The sequence below is a fragment of the Aedes albopictus genome, chromosome 3, assembly GCF_035046485.1.
Source record: "Aedes albopictus strain Foshan chromosome 3, AalbF5, whole genome shotgun sequence".
NCBI classification, from domain to species: Eukaryota; Metazoa; Arthropoda; class Insecta; order Diptera; family Culicidae; genus Aedes; species Aedes albopictus.
The window spans coordinates 110997174-111024258 of record NC_085138.1 but is presented as its reverse complement, the minus strand read 5'-3'; the positions used below and the strand labels follow the sequence as shown (position 1 = coordinate 111024258).

Genomic DNA, 27085 nt, shown 5'->3' with positions numbered 1-27085 from the left:
CACTATGTCGGAAGTGGGGCGCTGTATAGAGCACCAGGTGTAAATACAATACAGCGCCCCACTTCCGACATTGTGTTTAACGCAAGGCAAAAGCAGCGGAAGTCAAAGAAAAAATGTCGCTAATTCGGTTTTGAACTGGAAACATAATAACCAGTCTTCAATAATCATCATTGCGAGTGCGAGTTTTAAAAAGCATAAGGCTATCTGACATTTGATCACCTTTCTCTGTTTCGCTCCCGGGGAGGATAGGTTTGTTTTCATACGGAAACGTTTCCCTATGAAAATATTAAACAAAAATTGCTATCCTCTGTGACTGCTTGAGAAAGAAGGGTGATGAACGCTAGATTGCCTTATGCTCTGAAAAACATCATGTCTTTGCGATCAATTCAAATCTTCGCATTTTATCCCGGATAAAAAATTACCATTCATTACATGGTAAATATTATTAACGTATGACTGGTTTTATTGTTCACAATAAAACACATAGTACACTGAAATAAATTTTGTTGTGGAAACTACCGATTCCATAGTAAAATTACTAACCGTACCTATGATTCTCAACCGACAACATTTTCCAGTTAATTCCACTAAAACACTGTCAACTTAACTAGCAGTGCAGTTAACATTGCCAAAAATAATCTTAATTTAACAAATGAGTATTGTATTTTTAACCACACTGTGTTGTAAAATGCGTGTCCTGGAAAAATTAACAATGTTTTGTTGTTGAGACGACTATGCTTTTAGTTGAATTTACTACAATGCATTGTAATTTCAAGCATATTTCAGCTACCTTAACAGATTTTGTTGTCGGTTGAGAATCATAGGTACGGTTAGTAATTTTACTATGGAATCGGTAGTTTCCACAACAAAATTTATTTCAGTGTAGATATATTGTTACTTTTTACAATAGAAATCAAGCCCATATAGTTCGTACAATAAATGAACATTAGCTTTATTAGTGACTAATTGGTTCGATTGTTTTTCAATAGTTCTATAATAATTAAAAGTTACTATCAGTAAAAATTAATTTAAGTTGTTTTTATATAGTTGCAAAAGTGCCTGCAAAGTTCTCATGGACTTTTTATTAAAAAAGAGATTATTTCTCAATTACACTTAAAACAATTCGTAACAAATAAATAACAATAAATATTATTGTTGCTTGGATCATGTTTGTATAATCAAATACAAAATCACTTGACATATTTTTTTATAGTTTTTGTTTTAAATTTGAGTACAGTAGATGTTTCGATTATTGAATGTTATTCGCTAAAACTTCAACGACTGACAGACGTCAAGCGGTGTTGGCAGAGGAAGCTCTCAATGAATAATTGAGGAAGTACTTATAGAAAACTAGCTGAAAAGCAGGTTTTAGCCAAATGAGGACGTTACGACAAGAAAAAGATAAACAATGATTTTTCTACTGTTTTCCAATAAATTAAAGGAATCTAGTAAATAGTAAACTACCATTGATAACAATACAAATACAATTTGTTTAATGGGGTCAATGGAACCGATGTTAAAATAAACATGCAATAATATTTGTTGTTATGTTAACAGATTTCGCCTTTGAAAAACCAAAGCATTCATATTACTCGGTAACATTTTTCTTCAGCATTTACAGATACTAATGGCCACTTGAATTGTGAACGATTTATGGTATGGATCATACGACCTGAGGTCTGACTTGTGATATTTGGCAGTTATTTGAAAAGATTGATGATAGATCTTATCAACAGCTGCCAAGCAACACATACCAGACAGACATCAGAAAGTTTGACTCTTATCATAAAATGTGCATATCATACTGGCGGCCGTTAGTGCTCGTAAATGCTGGATATAAATGTTAGCGGGAAATATAAATTCTATGGATTTTCAAAAGCGAAAACTGCTTATTTACAAACAACAACAAATATTATTGTATTTTTATTGTAACAACGATTCATTTGACGCCATTCAATTAATTGTACTTGTATTGTAAGAACAATGAAAAAACTTTAAGATATATTGTTTTCTTTTGAAAATTGCCCCAAAAATGTCTCATAAAAACACAATACATTATATTGTTTTTCGCAAAAAAGTGTATGAAAATTTTCTCAAAATTTTATGGTTAAGATACATAACGACCACCATTTTTTATTGTAAAAGTGCCATTTACCATTCGCGGAATGGTATAGAACAATAGGGATAATGGTGAGTGTGCTGTGTTAATTACAATACGTTTAATACGTTTAATACGTTAAATTTATCGTATTTTATGATATTTTTATCAGGGTATCGCAATGATAATAGTCTATTTTACGAAACGACTACAATGTTGATAGTGATATTCACACTCACGGGCTTGAACGCGACCTCCTGTTAAATTTTCATTCATGAAATGAGCTAATTAACAAATAACTAAATTTAATAAATTCAATATTAGTAGTTTACGCAACAAGGTGCAGAATGAAGATTTTTACAGCACCAGTCGTACATTTATCCAACGAGGCTTGCCGAGTTGGATAATTACGACGAGTGCTGTAAAAATCGAGTTCTGCACCGAGTTGCGTACATCGTTTTTTGCACCTTCATAAATTACCACTTGAGGATAGTTTTTAACTAAACTTTTTCATCAGACTGCACACTGATGTTCATAGCCATGATTAAGGAAGTCTGATCATAGCAGGTTATACTGTGCAGTTGTCACAATTTTTCAAACCTGCGTCCAGAAAGCATCAATAAGTTGATCAAAACTGAAAACAGTGCTGTAATGGTTCATTACGCAACGCAAATCAGTGCTGTAATGAATCATTCCAGCACTGTTAATTTGGTGTGGGAAAGTAGGCCTTTTCCTGTCAGATTTGCGTAAGGTAAAATGGCCTATTACGATGAGAAGTTGCAAAAAGATATTTAACGCTTTCGTTTAGTGTATCAACTGCTCGAACGAACCAAAAAGGGTCACCGTCCCCGATGGTCGAAGAAGCCAACCCATCAAATGACATAATCACCATCATCCATCATCATCAATGATCCCGAACATCTGATTTTACGTAAAACACCGTTCGTTTTGTCGTCGTTCTCGTGCCTCCCCGCGGACCAACATTTAAAAGGACTCCGCTGGCGTAGTTTCTAGCTCGTTTTAAATCCCCGTTCGCGAGTGAACGCCACCCCCGCTCGAATACCAACGCGAGGAGTTTAGTGTTTATGAATTCCGCACTGTTGCTCCGTCGCACGCTGACGACATCGATTGGCACCGCCGCCGGTAAGCAGTTGTTATCTAGGTCATCATCATCGTCATTACCGTCAGCTTCGGCGATTCGCAAATTCGGTCCGACAACGTTCGCCGCTCAATCAAACGTCAGTAGTGTTGGTGGTGCTTTCGTCGGTGGTGCGCGTACATCCTCGTTTTGGGCGGTCAACAGCAGCAGCGGCAGCAGATCAAGCGGCTCCCTCCTAATCAGTGATAATCGAATCCTTCCGGTGGTGGTGGCATTTGGCAATCGCGGCAGAAAAATGAGCGGAGACTCGAGCAAACCAAAGATTGTGTTCGTACTGGGAGCGCCCGGCGCCGGCAAGGGAACCCAGTGCGAAAAGATCGTGGAAACTTTCGGCTTCACGCATCTGTCCGCCGGCGATCTGCTGCGGGAGGAACGGAAACGCGAGGGTTCCGAATACGGGGCCCTCATCGAGGACAACATCAAGAACGGCCGGATCGTTCCGGTGGAGATTACCTGCGCCCTGTTGGAGAACGCCATGATCAAAACCAAGGAGGTGAGTGTGCAGGGTGGGTGGGTGGTTGGTGAAGGGAACAGAAGTGTGGGATATTTGCGTTTCCATCACGTTCGAGTGGTGGTCGAGAATAATGTTTGTCATCACTTGCATAATGGTTGATTCACTTGTGTCCTTGGCATTCAGACTTTTTTGTGTGGCGATGATATGTTATCAGACACACTTGGAACATTCTGCATAGATTGAAACAAACCTCTTTTTTCCATCCAATTAGCAGTGAACAGTGGTTTCTAAATTGAAGCTTTTCCCAACATGAAGCCGTCTCGCTACTTTGACTTCCACTTAATCTTGAATATCTTGCAAAAGTTCCACTCAATATCATGCATGTGACTGTCATAAGATTAGATTTGTATCCTAAATTATTTTTAGCTTTTACTAATAGACATCATGTATCGGTCGATTCATGGTGGAACAAGTTTCTCCACCATTCGTGTCACACGCATTATCGAACGGTGTACGAGGAAAATGAGGCGCATGCGCCCATCCAGCAAGAGGCTTTCACATGGGCATTTGTTTTGTCCACAGAAATTCTTTTTATATTTCTATTATGTAGAATAACTTCTTTTGCTGCGTTCCAGCAATGGGATCTGAACCAGCTACTTAGCTTGATTATCCTTGAGCTGTGTCACAGTGCGATCCACAGTTATTAACTGAGCGGTTGTTGAAATCATATTGTTTTGCATTGACTTTGCTCGCGATAGAAGATGTATTCAGTCTAGTTCTTTAACAGGAATGATATTTGAAACAGCCTTCGAAACAATGGAATGGAAATGCCAAATTTGTTAGAAGTTCCAGATAAAATCTTGAGCAAATTCTTAGAAGAATTCTGGGCGAACATACTGTCGGGACTGCTAGTACACAATTGTTCCGAGGGAGCATTAGAAATCCGTGTTGAAGTAATCCCAGAGCTTATGGTAAGAGTCTACCAAACAGGTTAGCTCCAATTCAAGTTGTCAAGCGACCCGTATCGAGGAATGAGGGAAAAGATGCCCGATCATTAACGAGCTTGTGGGGCCCCTGTGCCACTCCTAACAGTAAGTCCTTACCAGGGCTCTGGCGTGGTGGACCTTTTTCCCGTCCAATTCTTGGAGTCAAAATATGAGCTTCAAACAAAATAGTAGCAGTAGTGGAGCTCGGCTGTTCGAGCTCGTATGATGTTGATCATCAATATTAACTTCTTTTCTCGATCAGCCTAGATAGCTGTGTAGTGTCGGTAGCGGTTGTCTCAATTGGCTAAGATTAACACTACGGACCGCCTGTTACGGTGGTAAGAATCAACTATTAGGTATCAGAAGGCCGGCACCAAAGGCACGTTATCTTCCATTTGGGTCATTTGTGCCATCGCCAAAATAATAGCCTATTTCATCATCTACCTGAGGGAAAAGGAAGGAAATAAAGATAAGGATGGGGATAAGGACAGGTAGGGCAATAGGAAAAGTTCCCTGGAAGAGGATACTACGGCATAAGCGTACCACAATGGGTTCAAACAGCGCCCTGAAAAGGGAACTGTAATATCGCATAAAGCGAAAAAGAGCCTATAGCTCTTTACCACAGCGGGTAAGGAACAACATAATATCCTGAAGATTCAGGTCTCTGAAGTCAGTTTCAGTGTTGAGCATGAGCATCTATGAGCATGAGCATAGATGACCGCACAATTCGTAGTTGCTACTCCGTGATTAACCAGAGCAATCGAAATTGCACAAGGAACCAATGAATAGGGCTTGGTACTAGCTTACTATTCTCAATGTACACAGTTCGAGAGCTCTCAACTTTAGTAAGGTCAATAACGGAGCCGGCCACGTCCTTACGGTCTTCGAGGATGGCAGGGAACACAGAAATACATTTAACACGTCTCTTTTGTCGGCGCCCAGATTTTTTTTCTCGACCGGCGAGCCCGAACTAACACTTCTCACTCTTTTGTGTAGATGCAAAAAATGAAAGAAAATATTTATTATCAACTAAAAGTGTATTGGGAACTAGCGCCGACACAACTTTTCAATATTTGTTAGATAAATACACAAAAACCAGAGCAATGTTTTATACATCATATAGAAATAATTATCATTGGAAGCGAAAAATTCGGAACAGACTCGACCCACGACGCAACCTCCGTACACTCTCAGTTTCACTTAATAAGTGTTTACCGAATACTCGGAAACGCAGTTGCGCAAAAACTGGACAGTTGCATATCAAATGATACGAAGTTCCATAATCGGATTCACAGCTATCACATGCAAATGAATAAGCTTGCTGAATATTCGCCGTGTGATAGCTGAGTTGGCAGTGGCCAGTCAATGCTTTGACCAGAATGCTGCTATTCTGCTTTGACAGATTTGTAAGATAGGGGAAATTGTGTATTTTCGGCAGTTTTGTTCTCTTCGTCATGGGGGGTTTCTTGAAAGCTGCTGAACTCAGAGTTGGCCTCAAATCCTTCCCAACCAAGCTGAGTTATACGACAAAGTTTCAGGAAATTTGGCCGACAAAAATCCCCCATGACGAAGAGAACAAACCTGCCGATAATACCCATCGTCACCCTACTTCGCCACCCTTGGAGATGGCTCAGTACAATACAATTTGGTTTGACGACATGACTCCAAACTATTCCAGTATTGTCTGTGTTGAGTAGCAGCCCAGGTGTGAATCTGAAGCTTTACCCAACACTTCGATATCGGAATAGCTGGCTCAGGGCCAATGAAGTCATGTGATGCTCCAGTGTGAGCTAACTCATCAGCCAATTCATTTCCAGCGATGGAAGAATAGCCAGGCAGTCCAGGGTTGTGCAGTTTCAGGATGGTCAATGTCGAACGACACTCGCTTTAACCATCACTTCATACGACAAACGCAGTCCATCAAAACATAATCGATTCACGCAAAAGCCACTCAAGCCAACCCTCGTTCAATGCAGAGTCAACCACATCCAGCAGCAGCGATCGTCTCTTGTTTTCGAACCACATGATAAAACACCGAAGCGAGTTTTTGTTCTACTCCTTGCATTCTATTCATAGGGCGTGCTATGTTTGTGTTTACTACGCCATGCAATACTACTTAACAAATTGACCTTCATCCTGGCCCTTTCAGATGAGAGTCACCCAGCAGTGAGTGACATAGCTCTGCGTCGGAATGACGGTTAACAAGCGTTCGGCTGCTCAGGAGATGTGCAGAGAAAGAGAGTGGCGGCGGCAGCCACCGTATCAATGCGTTCGTCTCGAATGTGTTCGTTTGCAACATAGCGACGGTGGAAGAAGAAGGGCAATGTTGATGTTGCGGCTTTTTTGTGTTATGATGGTGATAATGCACAAGACTGCCAGGCACCCATACAAGGTGAACAGCGTTTGCTGAATTCAGCTCCTCGATTTGAGGTCGACAAGCGATAACTATCTTCGAAGTTGGCCGAAGCAAGTGCTTTAATAGCAGCCTGGCTATCTGAACAGAAGTATATTACTTTGCCCATTACGTGCTGCTGAAGTACTGATTGCACTGCGTACATAAGAGCAAAGATTTCGGTCTGAAAAACGGTGCAGTGTCATCGCCATTAAGCACATCCTTTGCAGATGGCCTAACTTTGATTGGACCGTTCTCATTTCGCCCTTTTGCCACCACACAAGACATCCATAGGCCAATATTGTTATCAAGTCGAAAGCTTGCTGTGGTAACTCGATCTCCGACCACGAGGTGGTGTACCTGTTGGCAGACATCAAGGTTCGCAAACCCACTCCACAGACAATGCAAGTCCGTAACTTTCGTTCCATCGATCCGGTACAACTGCAGGCTGATTTTCAAGTCAGGGATCTTCAACTCTTCTATAACGCGACGGATACAAAAACCAAAGCAGACTTGCTTACTGCTGAACTGAAAGACCTACTCGATAACCATGCTCCCGAACGCACCATCACTATCCGCGACAGACGTACACCCTGGCTCTCTGAAAATATCAAACAGGCTGTTGCACTTAGAAATATGGCCAACACATTGTGCGCACGGAATTCTAACAGAGTCAGAGGGAACAATCAATGGCAAGATTACATCCAAAAGCGGGACAGGGCCAGCTCCCTCATATTCGCTGCAAAGAAGCGTTATGCCGAACAACATTTTGATCACAATCTGCCAGCGAAGAAGCTATGGTGTAACCTTCAGAGAGAGGGAATACACAATAATGCAAAAAAGAGTCCACCTACCGAGGGAACCAATGCTGGCGATTTGAACCACTTCTTCTGCAACGGTCATCGACAACTTTAACGTCCTACTCCAACTACAACAACTCGTATTCGTACGACGGATGGCACCGACATAGCTGAATTCAACTTTCGTCATACAAACAGCGACGAAATTTGCCGGAAGATGCACGAGATCCAAACAAACGCCCAGATCAGATTCCCATTTCCTTCATCAAATTACTCTCTCCATTTATCCTCCCACATTTGTCGCATTTGTTCAACTCGATCATTGATACGAAATCCTTCCCATTAAACTGGAAAAAGGCGATTATCACCCCCATCCCGAAGCAGTCCAATCCAACTCAGCCTAAGGATTACCGGTCAATCAGTGTTTTGCCAGCGATATCGAAGGTGTTTGAAAAGGTATTGCTATGTCAAGTCACTGATTTCCTTGACAGCTGTCACGTACCTCTGCTAGCATCTCTCCAATCTGGATATCGGAAAAGACATAGTACAACCACCGCACTTGCTAAGATTGTGCATGACGTCTACTCAAATATGGATGATGATAACTGTACACTGACAAAATTCCAATATTTTTTTATATGTGCCAAAACACATAACATTTTAAAGCACAATACAAATTAATATCATAATATAACGTCATAACACATATGATGATTGCTTTTATGATTTATGTGTGAAGACCACATAGTAAAAATCTATAAAGTTTCACACATAAATAATATATAGGAAATGAACTCGTGAACAACAACGATGACGGCGGCAACATCAGCAGCAGCAGCAGCTCGGAGTCTTGCTCGGAACTACCATTTTGAAGGCAGTGAAAAACGGGTTGAGATGTTTCCCGATTTGTTCCAAGTGGTGTTGGCGATTACAAATAAAGGTAAAATGGTAATTTGATTATTGAAATAATCAATCTTGCGATATTTAATTCGAAATGTTATTTTACAGCACCCTAACATGATCGACATTAGGCTTTCTCCATAATGATTTCCATCATATCCGCGGATGCTTGATCCAGGAATGGCAGCAGTGAAAAATCGTCGGTTAACTGTCGGATGGTGTGTATGATGACGAGATCGGAGGAGATAACGGATCAGGATCTGGATCAGGACGAAATTACGGACGGAATCATGCTGCCAATGGGCCCGGTGGTGGAAATGCTATCAAAGATCATCGATGGATATGCGTCGTTCTGCAGATGGGAATGGATTAGTGACCCGGAAGGCAAATTACGTAATCGGAAGCAAGGCACAGCGTATTTGCAGCTTGATTAAAAGTGTTATTTTTTTCTCGAGATTTATAGCAATAGCTACTACCGACGGTCCGCACTTCATGTAGAAACTTCTTTAAATAAATATACAATATTATCAATAATATGTCAATAATAGTTATTTTATCAATTTATCAATAAAGCAAAGGGAACTAACCTCCAATTATAAAACAAAAGAGAAGCAGTAAAAATAATTGGAAACACTAATGAAAACTATGTACGATGGGATCATAACATTCATATTTGATCATTCTGTCATTTATATACTCGACACATAATTTTAATAACGGTGAAGTTCATCCTCGTATATGTGTCATACAAATAATGTTTATATTTAGTTTCTAATTGCAAAAATCTATATCAGGTGACACATAAACCCAATATGGAAAATTTTCTCAGTGTACCGTTATGGTCCTTGTAGATTTTTCTCTAGCCTTCAACTGCGTGAACCACCGACTTCTTCGAACCAAGCTGCAGAACGAATTCTTCTCCCAAACAGCGTGCGACCTGGTGGAATCGTTTCTTGAACATAGGAAGCAGTCTGTTCGCCTGGGAAATGTTGTGTCTGATGAACTGGACGTCCTCGACGGTACTCCTCAGGGATCATGCCTCAGTGCGCTGCTTTTCAGCCTATATATCAACAGCTTGTCCTCGTCACTAAAATGCCACTATCATCTTTACGAGGATGACCTCCAAGTCTACATATCAGGCCCTGTATCTAAAATCGACAGACTGGTACGAGCCATCAATACAGACCTTGAGGCTATAGTCACATGGGCAGATGTCAACTGCCTGGTGCCTAACCCGAAGAAGACGCAAGCAATCGTCTTTAGCAAGGCGGGTGTTGTTGTACCGCAAATCGACATAACATTCGGTGGGCAAATTGTACCGTTGTCCAACGAAGTCACGAATCTAGGCCTCAAACTTGACCATAACCTCTCGTGGTCGCAACAAGTGAATGATGTTATTCTTAAAGTGTTCAATATCCTTCGCACTTTTCGTAGGTTTGCCTCTGTGCTCTCCATGCAGACACGACGTAAATTGGTTCAGGCAGTTGTAATGCCTATCTTCACATACGCGGATGTCGTGTACTATCCGGGACTGTCAGCGGCGCTCAAGGAACGACTGCATCGTTGCTTCAAATCTGCCGTACGTTTTGTATATGGTCTCCGGCGGCGTGAATCAACTGAAACTCTGCGAAGCTCCATTCTTGGTGTCGACCTGCCATCAAACTATCGAATGAGAATTTGCTGCTTCATGAGGCAAGCATACTATGGAGAACTACCTAACTATATCCAACATCATCTACAGCGAGGACAGATGCAGCGAGCTCGCGGTTTCATTATCCCAAGACATACGACCTCGAGCGGGAAGAGTATACTGGTTTACGAACTCACCTGCTGGAACGGCTTACCTAATGATGCCAAGCTGAAACCAACATTAGCCACTTTTAAAGCATTAGTTAGAAACAGTGAAGTGAATTGTCAGACAAAAGAGGCACAAAACAAGCAACAAAGAAGGTGCGACGATTAGTCATTATCCCTACTGGTGACAGATAATGACATGATCTCTGAATTTTTTGTTGCAGACAAAACGGAAGCTGAATTTGTTGCGTACTTTTCAACTCGTGAATAATCAATTATTACTAACCCAAAGTCGAAACTGTTTGATGATAGAGCTTCACCAGAGTTGCGGTGTTTACCGACTCGAAGTTACCGTTCGAAAATCGCAATGAAAGGCTTAAAAATCTCTAAATTCGTGGTGTACGATGTTAATCCCATTATTTTCAAGTTGGGACAAACTTATGTCGCATGGGTTGTTTTGTCGCAACAAATACAGGTTGCGAAATTGTCATTATTGTTGCGCGATGGTTGAATTTTGATTCACTGGTTAGAAATCTTGTTTAGTATTTTGTTCAGTGTAGTCCTGCTTAGAATTCCATTACTTCATTTGTTTAGTTGTTTTATTTTTTGTTTTGTACGTTGCGGCTTTATTCTTTTCTACATGTAATTTTCATTAAAACAGATTCTTTGACCTAAGATAAAGTATTGTACTAATAGGTTACCGTTACGAATAAACAAACATACATACATACATATTGGCCGAACAACAGTTGTGTAGATCCATTTGATATACTTGGGTTTTAGACCCCAAGTTGTACCAAAGGTTCGCCGACATTTCCCGAAGGCCATACAAGCTTTCTTGATTCTGAACTCAATGTGTGGTGTCCAGGAGAGCTTGGAATCAAGAATGACTCCAACGTACTTTGCCTGTTCAGTCACATCGATTTCAGAATCGCAGAGATGCAAAGGTCGAACGCCATTACTGTTTCGCCTTTCAGTAAAAAGAACAATAGATGTTTTACTCGGATTATCCGAAAGGCCATAATGGCGAAACCCACTTTCAACTACCTGAAGGGCGCTTTGCATCAGGTCGAAAAGGGTGCTAACAATGCTAGGTAGTCGTCGGCAAAACCATAAGTAGGAAAACCGCTATAATTGAGTTGCCTCAATAGCGTATCTGCTACGAGATTCCACAAAAGCGGTGATAAGACTCCCCCTTGGGGGCATCCACAAACACTCAATTTCCTAATCCCTGCTAGACGCAATGTCGAGAAGAGATATCGGTTTTTGAGCATTTGATGAATCCAATTGGAAATCATTGGAGATATACCATGACTCCGTGCGGCTTCTGATATGGCAACGAAAGGCACATTGTCAAAGGCACCCTCGATATCTAAGAAATCACCCAAACAAGATTGCTTTTGAGCGAATGCTTTCTCGATATCTATTGAATAATACGTCTGCTAGGTTTGGTAGTCTAATACTTAATGAGGTTTATTGAACTAATCTAATCATGACATACTACAATTCGATGGTTACTATTCTATCATCCCCCCTTAACCGAGAATTTCTCTAATTCCGAGGGTCTTCCTTCCATCTTCAAAGTTCTTCGTCGGTAGTGCCTTGGTGAGCATGTCCGCTGCTTGATACTCGGAACTAACATGTTCGAGAATAATGTATTTGTCTTCGATGTACTGCCTGACGAAATGATGCCGAATATCAATATGTTTGCTTCTTGAAGAATAACCGATTTCTTTCTCCGCCAGGTGAACAGCACTCCGATTGTCGCAAAAAATGGGCACCGGTTCAGCACATCCGGACAGCTCCTCTCGAAAACCTCTCCACAAGATGGCTTCCTGCGTAGCAGCCGAAATCGCCATGTACTCGGCTTCCGTCGTCGAGAGAGCAACCGTCGTCTGCTTGCGACAGTTCCATGATATCGGCCCACCAGATTGCAGGAACACATATCCGGTGATGGACCGACGGGTGTCGGTGTCGTTTCCCCAGTCCGCATTACAGTAGCCTACGAAGCTTCCGTTGCACCGTCCATTGTACGTCAGCTTCATTTTCTTCGTGCCTTTTAGGTAGCGGAGGATTCGCTTCGCCGCAGTCCAGTGAGCTTTCCCCGGATCGTTAACGAAATGGCTTACGGCGTTAACAGCAAAGCTAATATCCGGCCGAGTGCCTTGGGCCAAATATTGCAGGCCGCCGACTAGTTCCCGGAAAGGAACCTTCTCCATCTGCTTCCGCTCTTCTTCCGACTTTGGACTCATTTGCTTCGTGAGCTTCTGTCCCGGGTCCGCTGGTGTGGTAACGGTGTTGCAGTCAGTCGCGCCGAACCGATCTAGGAGCTCGTTGATGTACTGCTCTTGGTCCAACCTTACTACGCCGTCCTCTCTGGTTACACGAATTCCGAGAACTTTGTTGGCCAGTCCCAAGTCCTTCATCCTGAACTTCTTGGTCAGCTGCTTCTTCAAATTCTCCTCCCAGCGCGCGTTGTTCGAAAAAATGAGCAGGTCGTCCACATACACTGCTACTATCAAGATACTTGTGCCTTCGATCTTGTAGTAGACACAGGTGTCGTATCTGGACCGCTTCAACCCGATTCGCTTGAGCTCAGCATCCAGCTTCAGATTCCAGACCCTGCTGGCCTGTTTGAGGCCGTACAACGCCTTCTTCAACTTGCAGACTTTCGTTGGCGCCTTCTGGTCCACGAACCCTTCTGGTTGCTCCATGAATATTTCCTCGTCCTCTAGGTTTCCCTGCAAGAACGCCGTCACGGCATCCATCTGCTGCACCTTCAAATTCATCCTGGCCGCCAGGGACATGAGGTAGCGAACGGTGGCGTATCGCACTACAGGTGCATAGGTCTCATTGTAGTCCACACCCTTAACTTGAGAGAAGCCCTTGATTACCAGGCGGGCTTTGTATCTCTCCACCGTCTCATCGGAGTTGGTCTTCACCTTGTACACCCACTTCGACCGCAAGGCCTTTCGTCCGGCAGGTAGCTTCGTCAGCTCCCACGTGCAGTTCTTCTGTAGGGCGTCATACTCCGACTGCATGGCCTCCTTCCACCGGTCGCTGCCTTCACCGGAAATCGCCTCCTGGAACGTATTCGGCTCATTGAACACCACCGGATTGGCATTATGGGGACCATCGTACTCTGGGTTCGGTTCTGAAAACTGTTGAGGATTTTTAGGGGCGGCACTGCAGTTCATAATAAAGTTTCGATACTTGCCTGGGAGCACGCGCTCCCGCTCACTGCGCCTTACCAACTTGCGTGGGTCCTCTGTTTGTGAGGGGAGCGCAACAGGCTGCGACTGCTGAACGGGCTGCTGCTCTTGAACATCGGTTTCTTCCCCCTCCGGGTCATCGTAATCGGACTCACTACTATCTTCATCATCGTCGTCTTGCACCCCGGGCACGTTCCGCTGATCTTGGTCTTGATCTTGGACGACTGGCTGAACGACCACATCAAGTGGAACATCTTCTATGGTCGCTTCTTCAAACTCAGGAATCTGGTTGATCGCACTTTCGTCCAGGAATATGACATCCCGGCTGACGATAACGTTCTTCACCTTCGGACTGTACACTCGGTACGTTTTGGAATTGCTGCTGTAGCCCATGAAAATTCCGGGCTCGGACTTTGGATCCCACTTCCTCCTCTTCTCTTTCGGCACGTGAAACATTACCTTGGATCCAAATACGCGCAGATGGGCTAGGTCCGGTCTTCGTCCGGTAAACGCTTCTTCTGGTGTCACCGGCAACCCTTTCGTTGGCGATCGGTTGATCACGCACGAAGCCGTCGCAACAGCTTCGGCCCAATAGTGCTTCTCCAATTTCGCGTCACACAGCATACTCCTCGCTTTCTCCACAATCGTCCGGTTCATACGCTCAGCTAATCCATTCTGTTCCGGGTTGTATGGAACGGACATCTCGTGCTGAATACCGGACTGCCGAAGAAACTGCTTCATAGGGTGATTCACATATTCGGTCCCATTGTCCGACCTGAACCGCTTGATTTTCTGACCTGTCTGGTTCTCAGCGAAACTCTTGAAGTCTTGAAACGCTTCTAATACTTCCGTTTTTGATTTCAGGAAATACACAAACGCCTTCCTACTTGCATCGTCAATAAACGTTAGGAAGTAGCGCCTTCCTCCAATCGATGTCGTCTCCATGGGTCCACAGAGATCGGAGTGTATCAACTCCAGCACACGGTCTTCACGATGTCCCACGGATCGAAACGGCTGTCGTGGATGCTTGCCTTGTATGCAGGGTACACACTTCGTAAAGTTGGCCACGCTGAAGTCGAACCCACTTGCCATGCCGCCTAATCGCTTCATGCAGTCAACGGACATATGGCACAACCTCCGGTGCCAAAGCTGGAAGTTGTTCTCCGCCTTGCAGGTCATATTCGCCGTCGGACTGTGGGCTTTCCTCAACTTATACAAACCGCCGGACTCTTGTCCAACCGCAACTACTTCGTTCTTCGGACTGACGACCTTGCACGCTTCCTTCGTAAACGTCACGCTGTAACCGTTTTGGCACATTCTACTTACCGACAGCAAATTTACTGCCAGATCCGGTACGCACAGGACATCGCTCATGGAAATTTCGCAGGTTGTGGCTCCAACATCCGCCGACACGTTCACCAGTCCTTTGGCGACCACCGGCACCGTCGCATTGTTGGCCACGTTGACGCTTGACGAAACACTCACCGCATCCTCCAGAAGGTTTCTGTTCCGGCACAAATGAGCGGTTGCTCCGGAATCGAATATCCAATCTTCCTCTGCTGCCGCCGCGGCCATAGTGGACGGCTGGCTTGCATTGAGCGCCGCGAAAAATGCGGCATGTCCACTGTTCTTGCTGTACTTCTCCTTCTTCTTCTCGACGGCTTGACTGGAACACTGGGATGCGAAGTGGCCCATTTTCTTGCACCGGTAGCACTTCACATTGGCTTTGTCGCTGCCGGCCTTCGGACCTTGCTTGGGCTTACTCAGGAACGCTTCTCCGCCTTGTTTCGTATCGCTTGAAACTTTCACGTCTTGAAGGATCTTCGCCTTGACGATGTCCGCTGTCAGCTTAATTCCGGATGACTCCAGGCCGAGGATCATCGGGTCGTACTGTTTCGGCAGGCCTTTCATTAACAAACTGGCCAGCCAAGCGTCATCGACCTTGAATCCGACTTCCGCCAACTGATGACTAGTCGTGAACAGCTCATTCACGTACTGCTGCGTCGTCTGGCAGATGATGTCCTCGTCGCGCTCAGCTCCAACCAGCCGGATTCCTGTGAGCCTCCTCAGCAGACCGATCTTGCGTGTCGACCCACTGTGCTCGTACGTGTTCCGAAGGTTGTCCCACGCCTCTTTCGCATTCTTGGCATCCCGCACCAATCCGTATATGCTCGAATCGATGCTGAGACATATAGTCGCCAGCGCTTGGTCGGAGATTTCATCGCTTACCGCCGGATCACCTTGAGCTTGCTCCTTCACTGCGCACCAGGTCCGCTCCTTGATTAGGACCATCTTGGTGGCGAAGGACCAAGAACTGTAGTTTTCCGATCCTCGCAGAACCTCTCGCACCGGTAGGGAAACCGATCCTCCTGGATGTCTTGACTGTCCACCTTGATTCGAGCCGGATCCAGGACCATTTCGGATTGCTTCAGGGTTTGACATTTCCGACGATGGGGCTTGAAAAAATTTTCTTCACTAACAGAGCCGTATCCTTGGTAACGGCTAGGGCTCATAACCTATTGAATAATACGTCTGCTAGGTTTGGTAATTAATAATACTTAATGAGGTTTATTGAACTAATCTAATCATGACATACTACAATTCGATGGTTACTATTCTATCAATATCGTATACAACATTGTGTAAAAGAGACACAGTGGACTTACCAGATTGTTAGGCATGTTGGTTTACATGAAGAGGCACGTTGGCCAGACGAACATCACGGATGTGATGATCCACAATGTGTTCTAAGCATTTCAGAAAATGTCGACACAAGTTCTTTCAGTATGTAAATTTGATGTTAAACCAATGTCTCTATTTAATTCAGTCTACAATCCTATTAAACCATCCCTATCTTCACATTCCCCCTCAGGCCACCGGCAACGATAAATTCCTGATCGATGGGTTCCCCCGCAACGAGGATAACCTGCAGGGCTGGAACCGCAAGATGGCCGACAAGGTCCAGCTGTTGTTCGTGCTGTTCTTCGAGTGCTCCGAGGACCAGTGCGTCCAGCGGTGCCTAAAGCGAGGCGAGAGCAGCGGCCGCTCCGACGACAACCTCGAAAGTCTGAAGAAGCGCTTCAACACCTACATCAACGACACGATGCCCATCATCGAGCACTACCGGAAGCAAGATCTGGTGAAACCGATCGACGCTGCCCCAGCTCCGGACGATGTGTTTGAAGCGGTCAAAGCCGCCTTCAAGGGGTCGTACTAAGAGGGAGCTTTCCCCACGGGCGAGGGCGAGGACACCCGGAACATGAGGTAAGACGGTGACGGTTATCCATTTTACGTTCGTATACAACACACACACAGAGTTTACACAGTTCGTACTTTTTTTTTTGTTAAATAATAATGGCAAGCAAAGCAAAGTGACAGAAGCGTAGTTCTAATCGAGTCATTCCGTACAGTTTTTGAACTTTTGAGTCGACATACCTACATAAGCCTACAACAGTCCCCGGGGCCGATTCCGCAATCCAACTAGCAACCAAAAATGAATCTTTAGATGATATATGCTGCATGTGCTAGAAAACGCTCTTAGTCCAGCATCGCCAAGAGATGTGTTTAGTATTTATGTGTGAATCAGTGAGTATTAGCCGAAAGAGAGGGGGAGATCGCCGCAAGAAGTGCTCGTTACTTTGTTGGTTCTTCGTTGGTCGGGATGGGTTTGTAGTTCGAATACCTAAAAATAGGCAATTATTATATGTACTAGTTCCGTGGAATGGAGTGACCGTTTGTTAGGTAAAGCGAAAGTTGAGGTCGAATAAATTCGGTGAGCATTTTACTTGGCAGATTATCGTCGTAGACTCACTCTGTATAGATAAAAGTTGAGAAAGCCCTAGCTTGAGGTCTGCAAATCAGGATTCCAAAGGAATCCTGCTCAGGATTCCAGACGATTCCTGTTCAGGATTCCAGACGAATCCTGTTCAGGAATCCAGACGAATTCTGTTCAGGATTCCAGACGAATCCTGTTCAGGATTCCAGACGAATCCTGTTCAGGGTTCCACGAATTCTGTTCAAGGTTCCACGAATTCTGTTCAGGATTCCAGACGAATTCTGTTCCAGGTGAATTCTGTTCAGGATTCCAGACGAATCCTGTACAGGATTCCAAACGAATCCTGTACAGGATTCCAAACGAACCCTGTTCAAAATTCCAGACGAATCCTGTTTAGGATTCCAGACGAATCCTGTTCAGGATTCCAGACGAATCCTGCTCAGGATTCCAGGCGAATCCTGCTCAGGATTCCAGGTGAATCCTGCTCAGGATTCCGGACGAATCATGCTCAGGATTCCAGATGAATTCTGTTCAGGATTCCAGACGAATCCTGTTCAAAATTCCAGACGAATCCTGTTCAGGATTCCAGACAAATCCTGTTCAGGATTCCAGACGAATCCTGTTCAGGATTCCAGACGAATCCTGTTCAGGATTCCAGACGAATCCTGTTCAGGATTCCAGACGAATCCTGTTCAGGATTCCAGACGAATCCTGTTGAGGATTCCAGACGAATCCTGTTGAGGATTCCAGACGAATCCTGTTCAGGATTCCAGACGAATCCTGTTCAGGATTCCAGACGAATCCTGTTCAGGATTCCAGACGAATCCTGTTCAGGATTCCAGACGAATCCTGTTCAGGATTCCAGACGAATCCTGTTCAGGATTCCAGACGAATCCTGTTCAGGATTCCAGGCGAATCCTGCTCAGGACTCCAGACGAATCCTGCTCAGGATTCCAGGCGAATCCTGCTCAGGATTCCAGACGAATCCTGCCCAGGATTCCAGGCGAATCCTGCTCAGGATTCTAGGTGAATCCTGCTCAGGATTCCGGACGAATCATGCTCAGGATTCCAGATGAATTCTGTTCAGGATTCCAGACGAATCCTGTTCAGGATTCCAGACGAATCCTGCTCAGGATTCCAGGCAAATCCTGCTCAGGATTCCAGGCGAATCCTGCTCAGGATTCCAGGCGAATCCTGCTCAGGATTCCAGGCGAATCCTGCTCAGGATTCCAGACGAATCCTGCTCAGGATTCCAGACGAATCATGTTCAGGATTCCAGACGAATCCTGCTCAGGATTCCAGACGAATCCTGTTCAGGATTTCAGATGAATCCTGGTCAGGATTTCAGACGAATCCTATTCAGGATTTCAGATGATTCTTGTTCAGGGTTTCAAACGAATCCTGCTCAAGATTTCAGACGAATCCTGCTCAGAATTCCAGACGAATCCTGCTCAGAATTCCAGACGAATCCTGTTCAAAATTCCAGACGAATACTGTTCAGGATTCCAGACGAATCCTTTTTAGGATTCCAGACGAATTCTGTTCAGGATTCCAGACGAATCCTGTTCAGGATTCCAGACGAATCCTGTTCAGGATTCCAGACGAATCCTGTTCAGGATTCCAGACGAATCTTGCTCAGGATTCCAAACGAATCCTGCTCGGAATTTCGGACGAATCCTGCTCAGGATTCCAGACGAATCCTGCTCAGGATTCCAGACGAATCCTGTTCAGGATTCCAGACGAATCCTGTTCAGGATTCCAGACGAATCCTGTTCAGGATTCCAGACGAATCCTGTTCAGGATTCCAGACGAATCCTGTGCAGGATTCCAGACGAATCCTGTGCAGGATTCCAGACGAATCCTGTGCAGGATTCCAGACGAATCCTGTGCAGGATTCCAGACGAATCCTGTGCAGGATTCCAGACGAATCCTGTGCAGGATTCCAGACGAATCCTGTGCAGGATTCCAGACGAATCCTGTGCAGGATTCCAGACGAATCCTGTGCAGGATTCCAGACGAATCCTGTGCAGGATTCCAGACGAATCCTGTGCAGGATTCCAGACGAATCCTGTTCAGGATTCTAAACGAATCCTATTCAGGATTCCGAACGAATCCTGTTCAGGATTCCAGACGAATCCTGTTCAGGATTCCAGACGAATCCTGTTCAGGATTCCAGACGAATCCTGTTCAGGATTCCAGACGAATCCTGTTCAGGATTCCAGACGAATCCTGTTTAGGATTCCAGACGAATCCTGTTTAGGATTCCAGACGAATCCTGTTTAGGATTCCAGACGAATCCTGTTAAGAGAGGGAATCGGAATGTACATAACGTAAAAATTAATCATAATTAAATCAAACATTCAATATATTTCACAACTACATTGTAACAATCCCACAATCACCCCTTCCTACTGATCACAAACTGATGCCTGAACTGTTGCAGCTTCGCCTCCGTAATGACCGCACTGACCAGCATCCGCTGGCTATCCTCCGGATCGGCAGCCGTCTCGGTAACTGCCGCGTTTTTGTACAACCAAGCAACTTCCGACCCGCCCATCGGAACCCGTATGATGATCTTCCGCCGGCCAGTAACTTCCAGAATCTTCCGCTCGATCTCCTCCAACAGTTCGTGCATGCCGTGGAGGGTTTTTGATGACACCAAATGTTGGATACCGGTTGGGGTTTTGATGCCTTGCGTTGCCAAAAGATCGACCTTGTTGCCCACGTTTATGACGTTGTCTAAAGGTGGGTGACTTTGGGCCACCCCGGATGACTTGAGGAGAGAAGCGAGTGTCGTTTCGACGTGCTTCTTTTGCTGGAGGAAATTTTCGTGGGAAACGTCCTGGACGTGGACGATTACGTCGGCCAGCATGGCATCCTCTAGGGTGGCCACGAAACATTCGATTAGCCCGGTTGGAATGTCCGCCATGAAGCCGACGGTGTCCATGAAGAGCACTTCCAGCTTGCACGGAAGAAGACCGGCGTGGGCCGTTACGTCCAAGGTGGCGAAAAGCTGATCCTTCGGTTCCAGGGATTTCTCTTCCGTGAGGGCTTTGATTAGGGACGTTTTGCCGGCGTTTGTGTATCCAACGACCGCCACGATCGGGTAAGCTTTCTGCTTTCGTTTGTTCCGGAGGAGTTCCCGATGGGAACGGATGGTGGCCAGTTCATTTTTAAGCTTGCGTTCTCGCAGTCGGAGCATTTGCTTCTGGGACTCGGTGAGGTAGATTCGCCCTTTGGATCCCTCCTGGTCTTTCATCTGGGACCAAATGTAGGGAATTTCGGCCATCGCAACCTGGAGCTTGGCTTCGGTGCTGATGGCGTGTAGCCGGAGGATCTGTATTACCACCGAGTATCGATCCATCACGGGTAGTTTGAACTGTTGCTCCAGGAACTGCTTCTGGCCAAGAGTTAAGGTTCCTTTGCTGATGAAGATGCAGGTGATCAGCTTTCCGGATGTTTGCAAGTCACTCAGAATCGTTTTAAGTTCTTCCAGCTTCCCTGCTCCGAAAAGTTGCTTCTTCTCCAGCGATTCCAGAGGAACTTTCAAGCTATGCTCGACTCTCCACTTAGGCAGGGACCTTACCAGTGCTTCCGCTTCCTGAAGCTGGTACTCCGGCTGACTTCCAGATTTCTTTGGTCCCCACTTGACGTAGGGTTGTATCACCAGCACGTTCTGCTCATTCTGCAACCTTTTCTGTACGCGCATGGCACTATTCACCACGGCATCGTACTCTGCGTCCTCCAAATCAAACCGTTCCGATCCTGGACCGCGGTCCTGCTCCTCATCGTCCCCAAACGCCATCGCCTTGTGCTTACCCTTGAATCCTTTGAACTTACTCGCATCCGTATATTTACACCTCAAACTAGCTGAAACTCCCTCCAATTTTCCGATTGTCCTACTCCAGAACATCCCCCGCATGATGGGGGTCGTCCCCCGGAGGCATTGCCTCACCATCAAACTAGTTGCCATTGCCCTCTTCCTGCTGTTCCAACAAGTGATCGTCCGACAGGGCAGTAAACTTGCCCTCGGCGGCCATCCAACCCGCTTGGCAGGATTTCGTTCGATCGGCGGTAACTTTGTACGAAGCGGCGGTCCCAATCACCGTCGACACTAGGATGGCCGATTTTTGTGGGTATGGCAGTCGCTTTGCCACCAGCTTCTGCAGGAAGTAGATCGAGGAAAATCCTATAAAATATGAAATGAAGCATTCCATTCGTCAGATTAGCCATTACTGAAGGGCACCAACCTAGCGTGAATGTGGCCAATCCGGTGAACAGGGCCCGGGTCATACACTCCAGGTAGGAACCGAAGGCGGGATGTTTCTCTTTCTGTTGCTCCTTTAGGCGCCGAATGTCGTTCATTGCATTTATCCGATCGTTGTTACGGTGGCGTGATGTAACCCGAGATACGACGTAGGTTCCGACGGTAACGTGAAAACAAAATAAAGTCTAGCCGGTGTTGTGAAATTCGTGACACGGGTGGAACGCGAAAGCAAAACAAACGAAACCGAACTGCTCGAATCGTTTTCAGTTACGTCGTTACGTCAATTGACATTCGTCAGTGGTGTTGGTCACCAAGGTCGATCAATGTGCACTCGTAACCCCGGAAAAAAAATCCGAAATAATCTCTGGAGGAAAAGAACAAAAATTTTTTTTTCACAATTCATTTAATGAATTGTAAAAAAAAATCCTAAAAATCTGAAAACGCAATTTTTAAATAATTTCTAGATTGAGTCCCGCCCGTTGTGTTTAATGGATTAACTTCCTAAGAAATGTGCAAGGAATTCTAAAAATAATATCCTGCAGAAAAATTCCCTCTACTATTTATCTCTCGACCAATAAATAAACGAAAGAATCTGTGGAACACTTTCCAAATAAATCTTTGGAATAATGCCCAACAGCTTCTCTGTAGCAATTTTCAGAGGATTCGCAGGAGTAATGCCCAAAAAAAGTGTCTTGAGGGATTCCTGTAACAATCTCTGGACGTATCTCTGGAGGAATTCCGTGATAAACCTGGAAGAAATCCCGAAAGAACCTCTGAACCTCGCTCTGAACAAATTTTTGAATGAATATTAGAAGGCATTCCCCAAACAATTTCTGGGGCAGTAAATGAAGGAACTTATGGATGAATTCCGTAAGGAATTTGTAGGTAACTTTTCAAAATAATCTCTTTTGCCCGCTTTGTTCTGAAAATTCTATAAAATCTCTAAAAAGTCTGAAATAATAAACGAAGGAATCTCTGGAGTAATTGTTTCAGAAATCTCTATACATATATTCGAAGGAAATTTTGGAGGTCCAGTAAGACCAGAACAAATCTCCTTTTCTTCTTTTGTCACTTTGCTCGTTGACTCGTCAAGGGGGGAGGAGATGATAATAAATAAATGTATTTGCCAAAAAATTACCCAAACAATTGGGTTGTTTAGTGAATAAAATATTGCTATTTTCTATAGCCTAAATGAAAAAGCTCTTTTTTCTGAGTATAAAAAGATTTGATTCGATTCCAGTACTTTTGTTTTGATGGTTGAATTAACAAAACAGTTTTGATTTTCGTGGATAGAATGACAGTTCAATCGATAAAATGACAGTTCGACCCGAACAAAAAAATTCCCCATACAAACTTTAAATGCATTTTAAAAATAGTTTCCGGACTCCAAAAATTATGAAATTTTGGATTTCGACTAATTTTTGGGCGAAGAATCCGATTGTGAAATAATCTGGATACCCCTAAAGAACCCAATTAGACAAAATGGTCAAGCTCATCGGATTTGTTAAAAAAAAATCTCGGCGACTCCAATTTCAATTTAAATATTTCAAATTTCTTAAATAATTTATTAGTGTCCCCCCTCAAAATGTCGAATTCCGAAAAAAAATACCGAGGTGGGCTGATGTATGAGAAAATTGAAATTTGTGTCAGCCTAAAGGATTGAACTCGGATTGAACTAAACAAATTCTTGGCTAGAACTTTTTAAGAAATCTGTGGAGCAGTTCTAAAATTTATCTCTAGAGGAATATCCGAAAAAAATTTTTGGAGTCGTCCGAGGAGTCATCAACGGAGGCCCTTGGAAAATTTTCTGGAGCTGTTCCCAAAATAGTCTATGGAGGAATAAATACAGGAATTTATGAAAATTTTTGTGTTGTAGAGCAAATATGTGTATTTCGGAACAGGATCTTCTTTATTATTATGGCACGAATACTTCGTGGCCTACTACATCTCGACCCATAAAACCGGAATAAAAATAAGCACTGTATGTGTAATAATTGCTTTACTGTGCATTATGGTTCCATGGTCTTTTGGTTTATAGTTATCTTACAGTTGTAATAATTGGCAATTTTCTTATATATGATAATAAAAAAAACAACTAGTTTTTCTCCTATTTCTATTTAATTTCGAAAAAAATTAAAAATTAAAATAACAAAATTAAATAAACGTCTTTCCTCGCAGTCGTCCCACAGCTTCTCCAACATCATTGCTAGATGTTTCCTAACATGCCTTCTGCGGATAGCAGAAAAGCATCCGGGATTCTTCTGGAAGAGTTTGAGCTGGGCCAACGCGAATCTATGGTGGGCTTGATGGTGGGTTGACTTGCACTATGATGATACCAGCGTTGGAAGCACTACCGCGTTAGGGATGAACTCCGAAACCGCTCCAGGACTTGCCTATAAGAAATAAATGGACGATATCAGCTTGTTGTCTAGGTGGATCCTTTTGTTGCAGGTTAAATATCGTTGGTTAAATCGGGTAGAAATTACTCACCGTGGATGGACAAACAGTGCTGTGGACACGACTAATGATGGGAATGCATGTTCCATGCTTGGTTCCATGACCGGCGCAGCAATGCCGTCGGGTTCGACAGCTGGCAGCTAATACCGACGACGTAAACTCCTCCGGGTAGAAAACGTTGTTTACTATGGCTAGAAGAAAGATTTTTTTTTTCAGATTCTTACTAATTTTACGCTGGGCCAAACTTACCTAACAAGACGCTGACGGCCGCCTTGGAAACGATGACCGACTCTCTGCGAAACAGGATTTTTATTAACAGAATCGAAAACAAAAAACCAAATCGCGTTTGTTTTCGCTGCTTGCTCAGACTTCTTTGTTATCGAAATTGTCACGGCAAGCACCACATCGGCTAATTTTCATTCACTCACATATACCGATGCGTGCAACAATTTGTCATACTGTTCAACATCAGTAACATGTGGTGAAATTCACGTGTGTAAGTGTGTATCTTAACATAAATGCAAACCGTTTGTCAGAGGGTGATTTCATATTGCAACCATACCTCACAACTCATATCGTTGAAAAATGTCTGTACAATATAATATATTGTTACCACCTGGTATGGATTAAATATACCGTGATTTACAGTCAAACAAATTGAGTTTCATATTCTTCAACATTAAAGCAACTGTTTGCCACACACTTACCCCAACAGATAAAGGTCATGTATTGTTTGGAGTTTCAGACAAACTGTAATTTGTTATGCGGGCATGCATTCACAAGGCTGTCATGGGAATAAGAGTGTGACAGCCATCAAAATGCTATCATGATGCGGTACTTTTGGGAAGCCTGATTGCGAAGATTCCACCTGTTTAGACTTCTGCGCGAAAATTAGTTGCGTAGATTTTCCTTGCGTGATCCCACAGATATGAAGCCAGACCGCATCCTGGTAAATATTTTACGCTGTGTTGTTAGGTACACATTTGGTGACAGTTTTGCATTGTAAACAAACATTTATAACGCACCTACGCTGAAAATAAGCCTAATCATTTATTTTCGTCGGAATCTATAAATCTTCACAACGGGCAATACTCAATTCCACCGAATAAATTAAATGCATTCAACTTCCAATTTATGCACAGTTTGTGTGGTGCACTTATTTTTTGTCATCACAGTCACATTCACCACAAATTTCCCGGGGCATGTCACGCCTAACATGTATTAAATACAAAAACAAATTTGAATTCCAGTTCTTTCCAATTTATGGCTGGATAAACAACCAAGCATAATTTATTCTGACGATCGAACAATGATAGTGAAAAATAAGCAAAATAAACATTTGACAAGTCAGAAGATGGCTTTATTTAGAAAGTTGTATCGGGGATAAGATAACACTATGATACAACCATAGACTTAAGTTCAAGATGTAAATGTCAGGAACAAATCGGGTCAATTTTATGACGCCATTCGCTCCCCCAGAGTTCCCCAGCTTATTCGCCTGTTTTTTATTTCGCTTGAAGCGGCGCTCTTTTCGCCACTTTAATAATCAAAGCAAGCAAAAAATACAAGTCTCGTTACCAAGATAACGATTTTCTTGTTTGTTTGTTAAATACTGAAAAAATGTGCCTGGTGTAAAACGTATCGGTTACACCCGTCACACCGCCCCGTCTGTGTGAAGAATCGAGACCGCGTATACACCTGACACTTTGGCAAAATTCAACGTGGCTTTGCATCTTCACTGGTTGCCATCTAGTCCTGACAGCTATGAAATAAATTTTAGTTATGTAGCTGGCCCTATAACGAGTGAGCCCTTCTAAGGAGCATCCACTCGAATATCGGCGATGTCGGTTGGCAGCGCGAGCCCCCACGACAATCTAATCTGGCCGAAAGCCGCCAAAATTTTCAAGATTCCGTGGACTGCAGATGACGGAGAACCGTCTTATTCAAATTCCATGGTCGTTGGGATTATGGGCAGGGGTTTTGTAGGGGACTGCAGAATGCTTAAAAAACACACACAGTCAATTATATAGCAATGGATTTAACAATCTTGTATATCATTTATATTATCGAAAACATAATAATTTATAATGTTTCCTTTTAAATTCCCTCTTTTCATACTACAGCGCATTTTCATTGCGTGACCTTGTCGGTAGAGCCTGTAGATTAAAAAAAAAATATGGCAGTTAAAACAATAATTTCTGTTATAAGGAAGAACTCGCCTGTTATATCAGCAACAACGTTATCCTTACTCAACGAGAAACATGGATTTCCTGAGCTTATTATTAATTCCGATACACCGGAGCTCGCCTCGGAGTAATTGGAAAATGCAAGTTTCACTTGTTTGTTCGTGTTTCTTTAATGTGGATGACATTTTGAAATATCATTGAAAAGCTATGAAAACATGATTGACAGGAAAAAGCGTCAAAATCGTCGCCTTCTTATGTCCATACAAAAATTATGTACTGGGGGATTGGGGTCGTTGAAATATCACGTAACTGGCGTCACGGGCGAATTGCTAGTCGCATATTGATTGTTGATACAACCCCGCATACGAAGTCCTATAGATCAAAATATGCCTGGACCAACTAGTCAGAACGTGGGTCATAGAAGGCATATGAGAGTTCGAGAGGACTTTCAAGTTGGCATCAATGGTTTTAGGGTTTTTGAATCGCTAAAAAACTTCGAAAAAATCACTGCTTCACATACTAGCACACTAAATCACTCACTTGCCTTTTATTTCAACATCCCACTTATCAACTTTGCCACTCATTAACTCTCAAATTCATTACAG

At 43.8% G+C, this 27085-nt stretch overlaps 3 protein-coding genes across 3 annotated transcripts; 1 reads left to right on the top strand and 2 right to left on the bottom strand.

Moving 5' to 3' along the window:
- The first annotated feature begins 3025 nt into the window (after positions 1-3025).
- Positions 3026-17586, top strand: LOC109414508 (UMP-CMP kinase). The gene is made up of 2 exons (XM_019688349.3): positions 3026-3750; positions 16668-17586. Exons 1-2 carry the CDS (start codon positions 3184-3186, stop codon positions 17010-17012), a joined length of 912 nt encoding a protein of 303 aa, XP_019543894.2. The 5' UTR covers positions 3026-3183; the 3' UTR covers positions 17013-17586.
- Positions 17587-19911: 2325 nt separating this feature from the next.
- Positions 19912-21543, bottom strand: LOC109423413 (putative GTP-binding protein 6). Its single transcript, XM_029875927.2, has one exon. It carries the CDS (start codon positions 21541-21543, stop codon positions 19969-19971), a length of 1575 nt encoding a protein of 524 aa, XP_029731787.2. The 3' UTR covers positions 19912-19968.
- LOC109414524 (transmembrane protein 141) lies at positions 21533-22080 on the bottom strand. Its single transcript, XM_019688367.3, has 2 exons — positions 21821-22080; positions 21533-21759 (listed from the first exon to the last, which is right to left on the bottom strand). The coding sequence occupies exons 1-2, from the start codon at positions 21933-21935 to the stop codon at positions 21533-21535; spliced, it is 342 nt and encodes a 113-aa protein (XP_019543912.2). The 5' UTR covers positions 21936-22080.
- Between the last annotated feature and the right edge of the window lie 5005 nt (positions 22081-27085).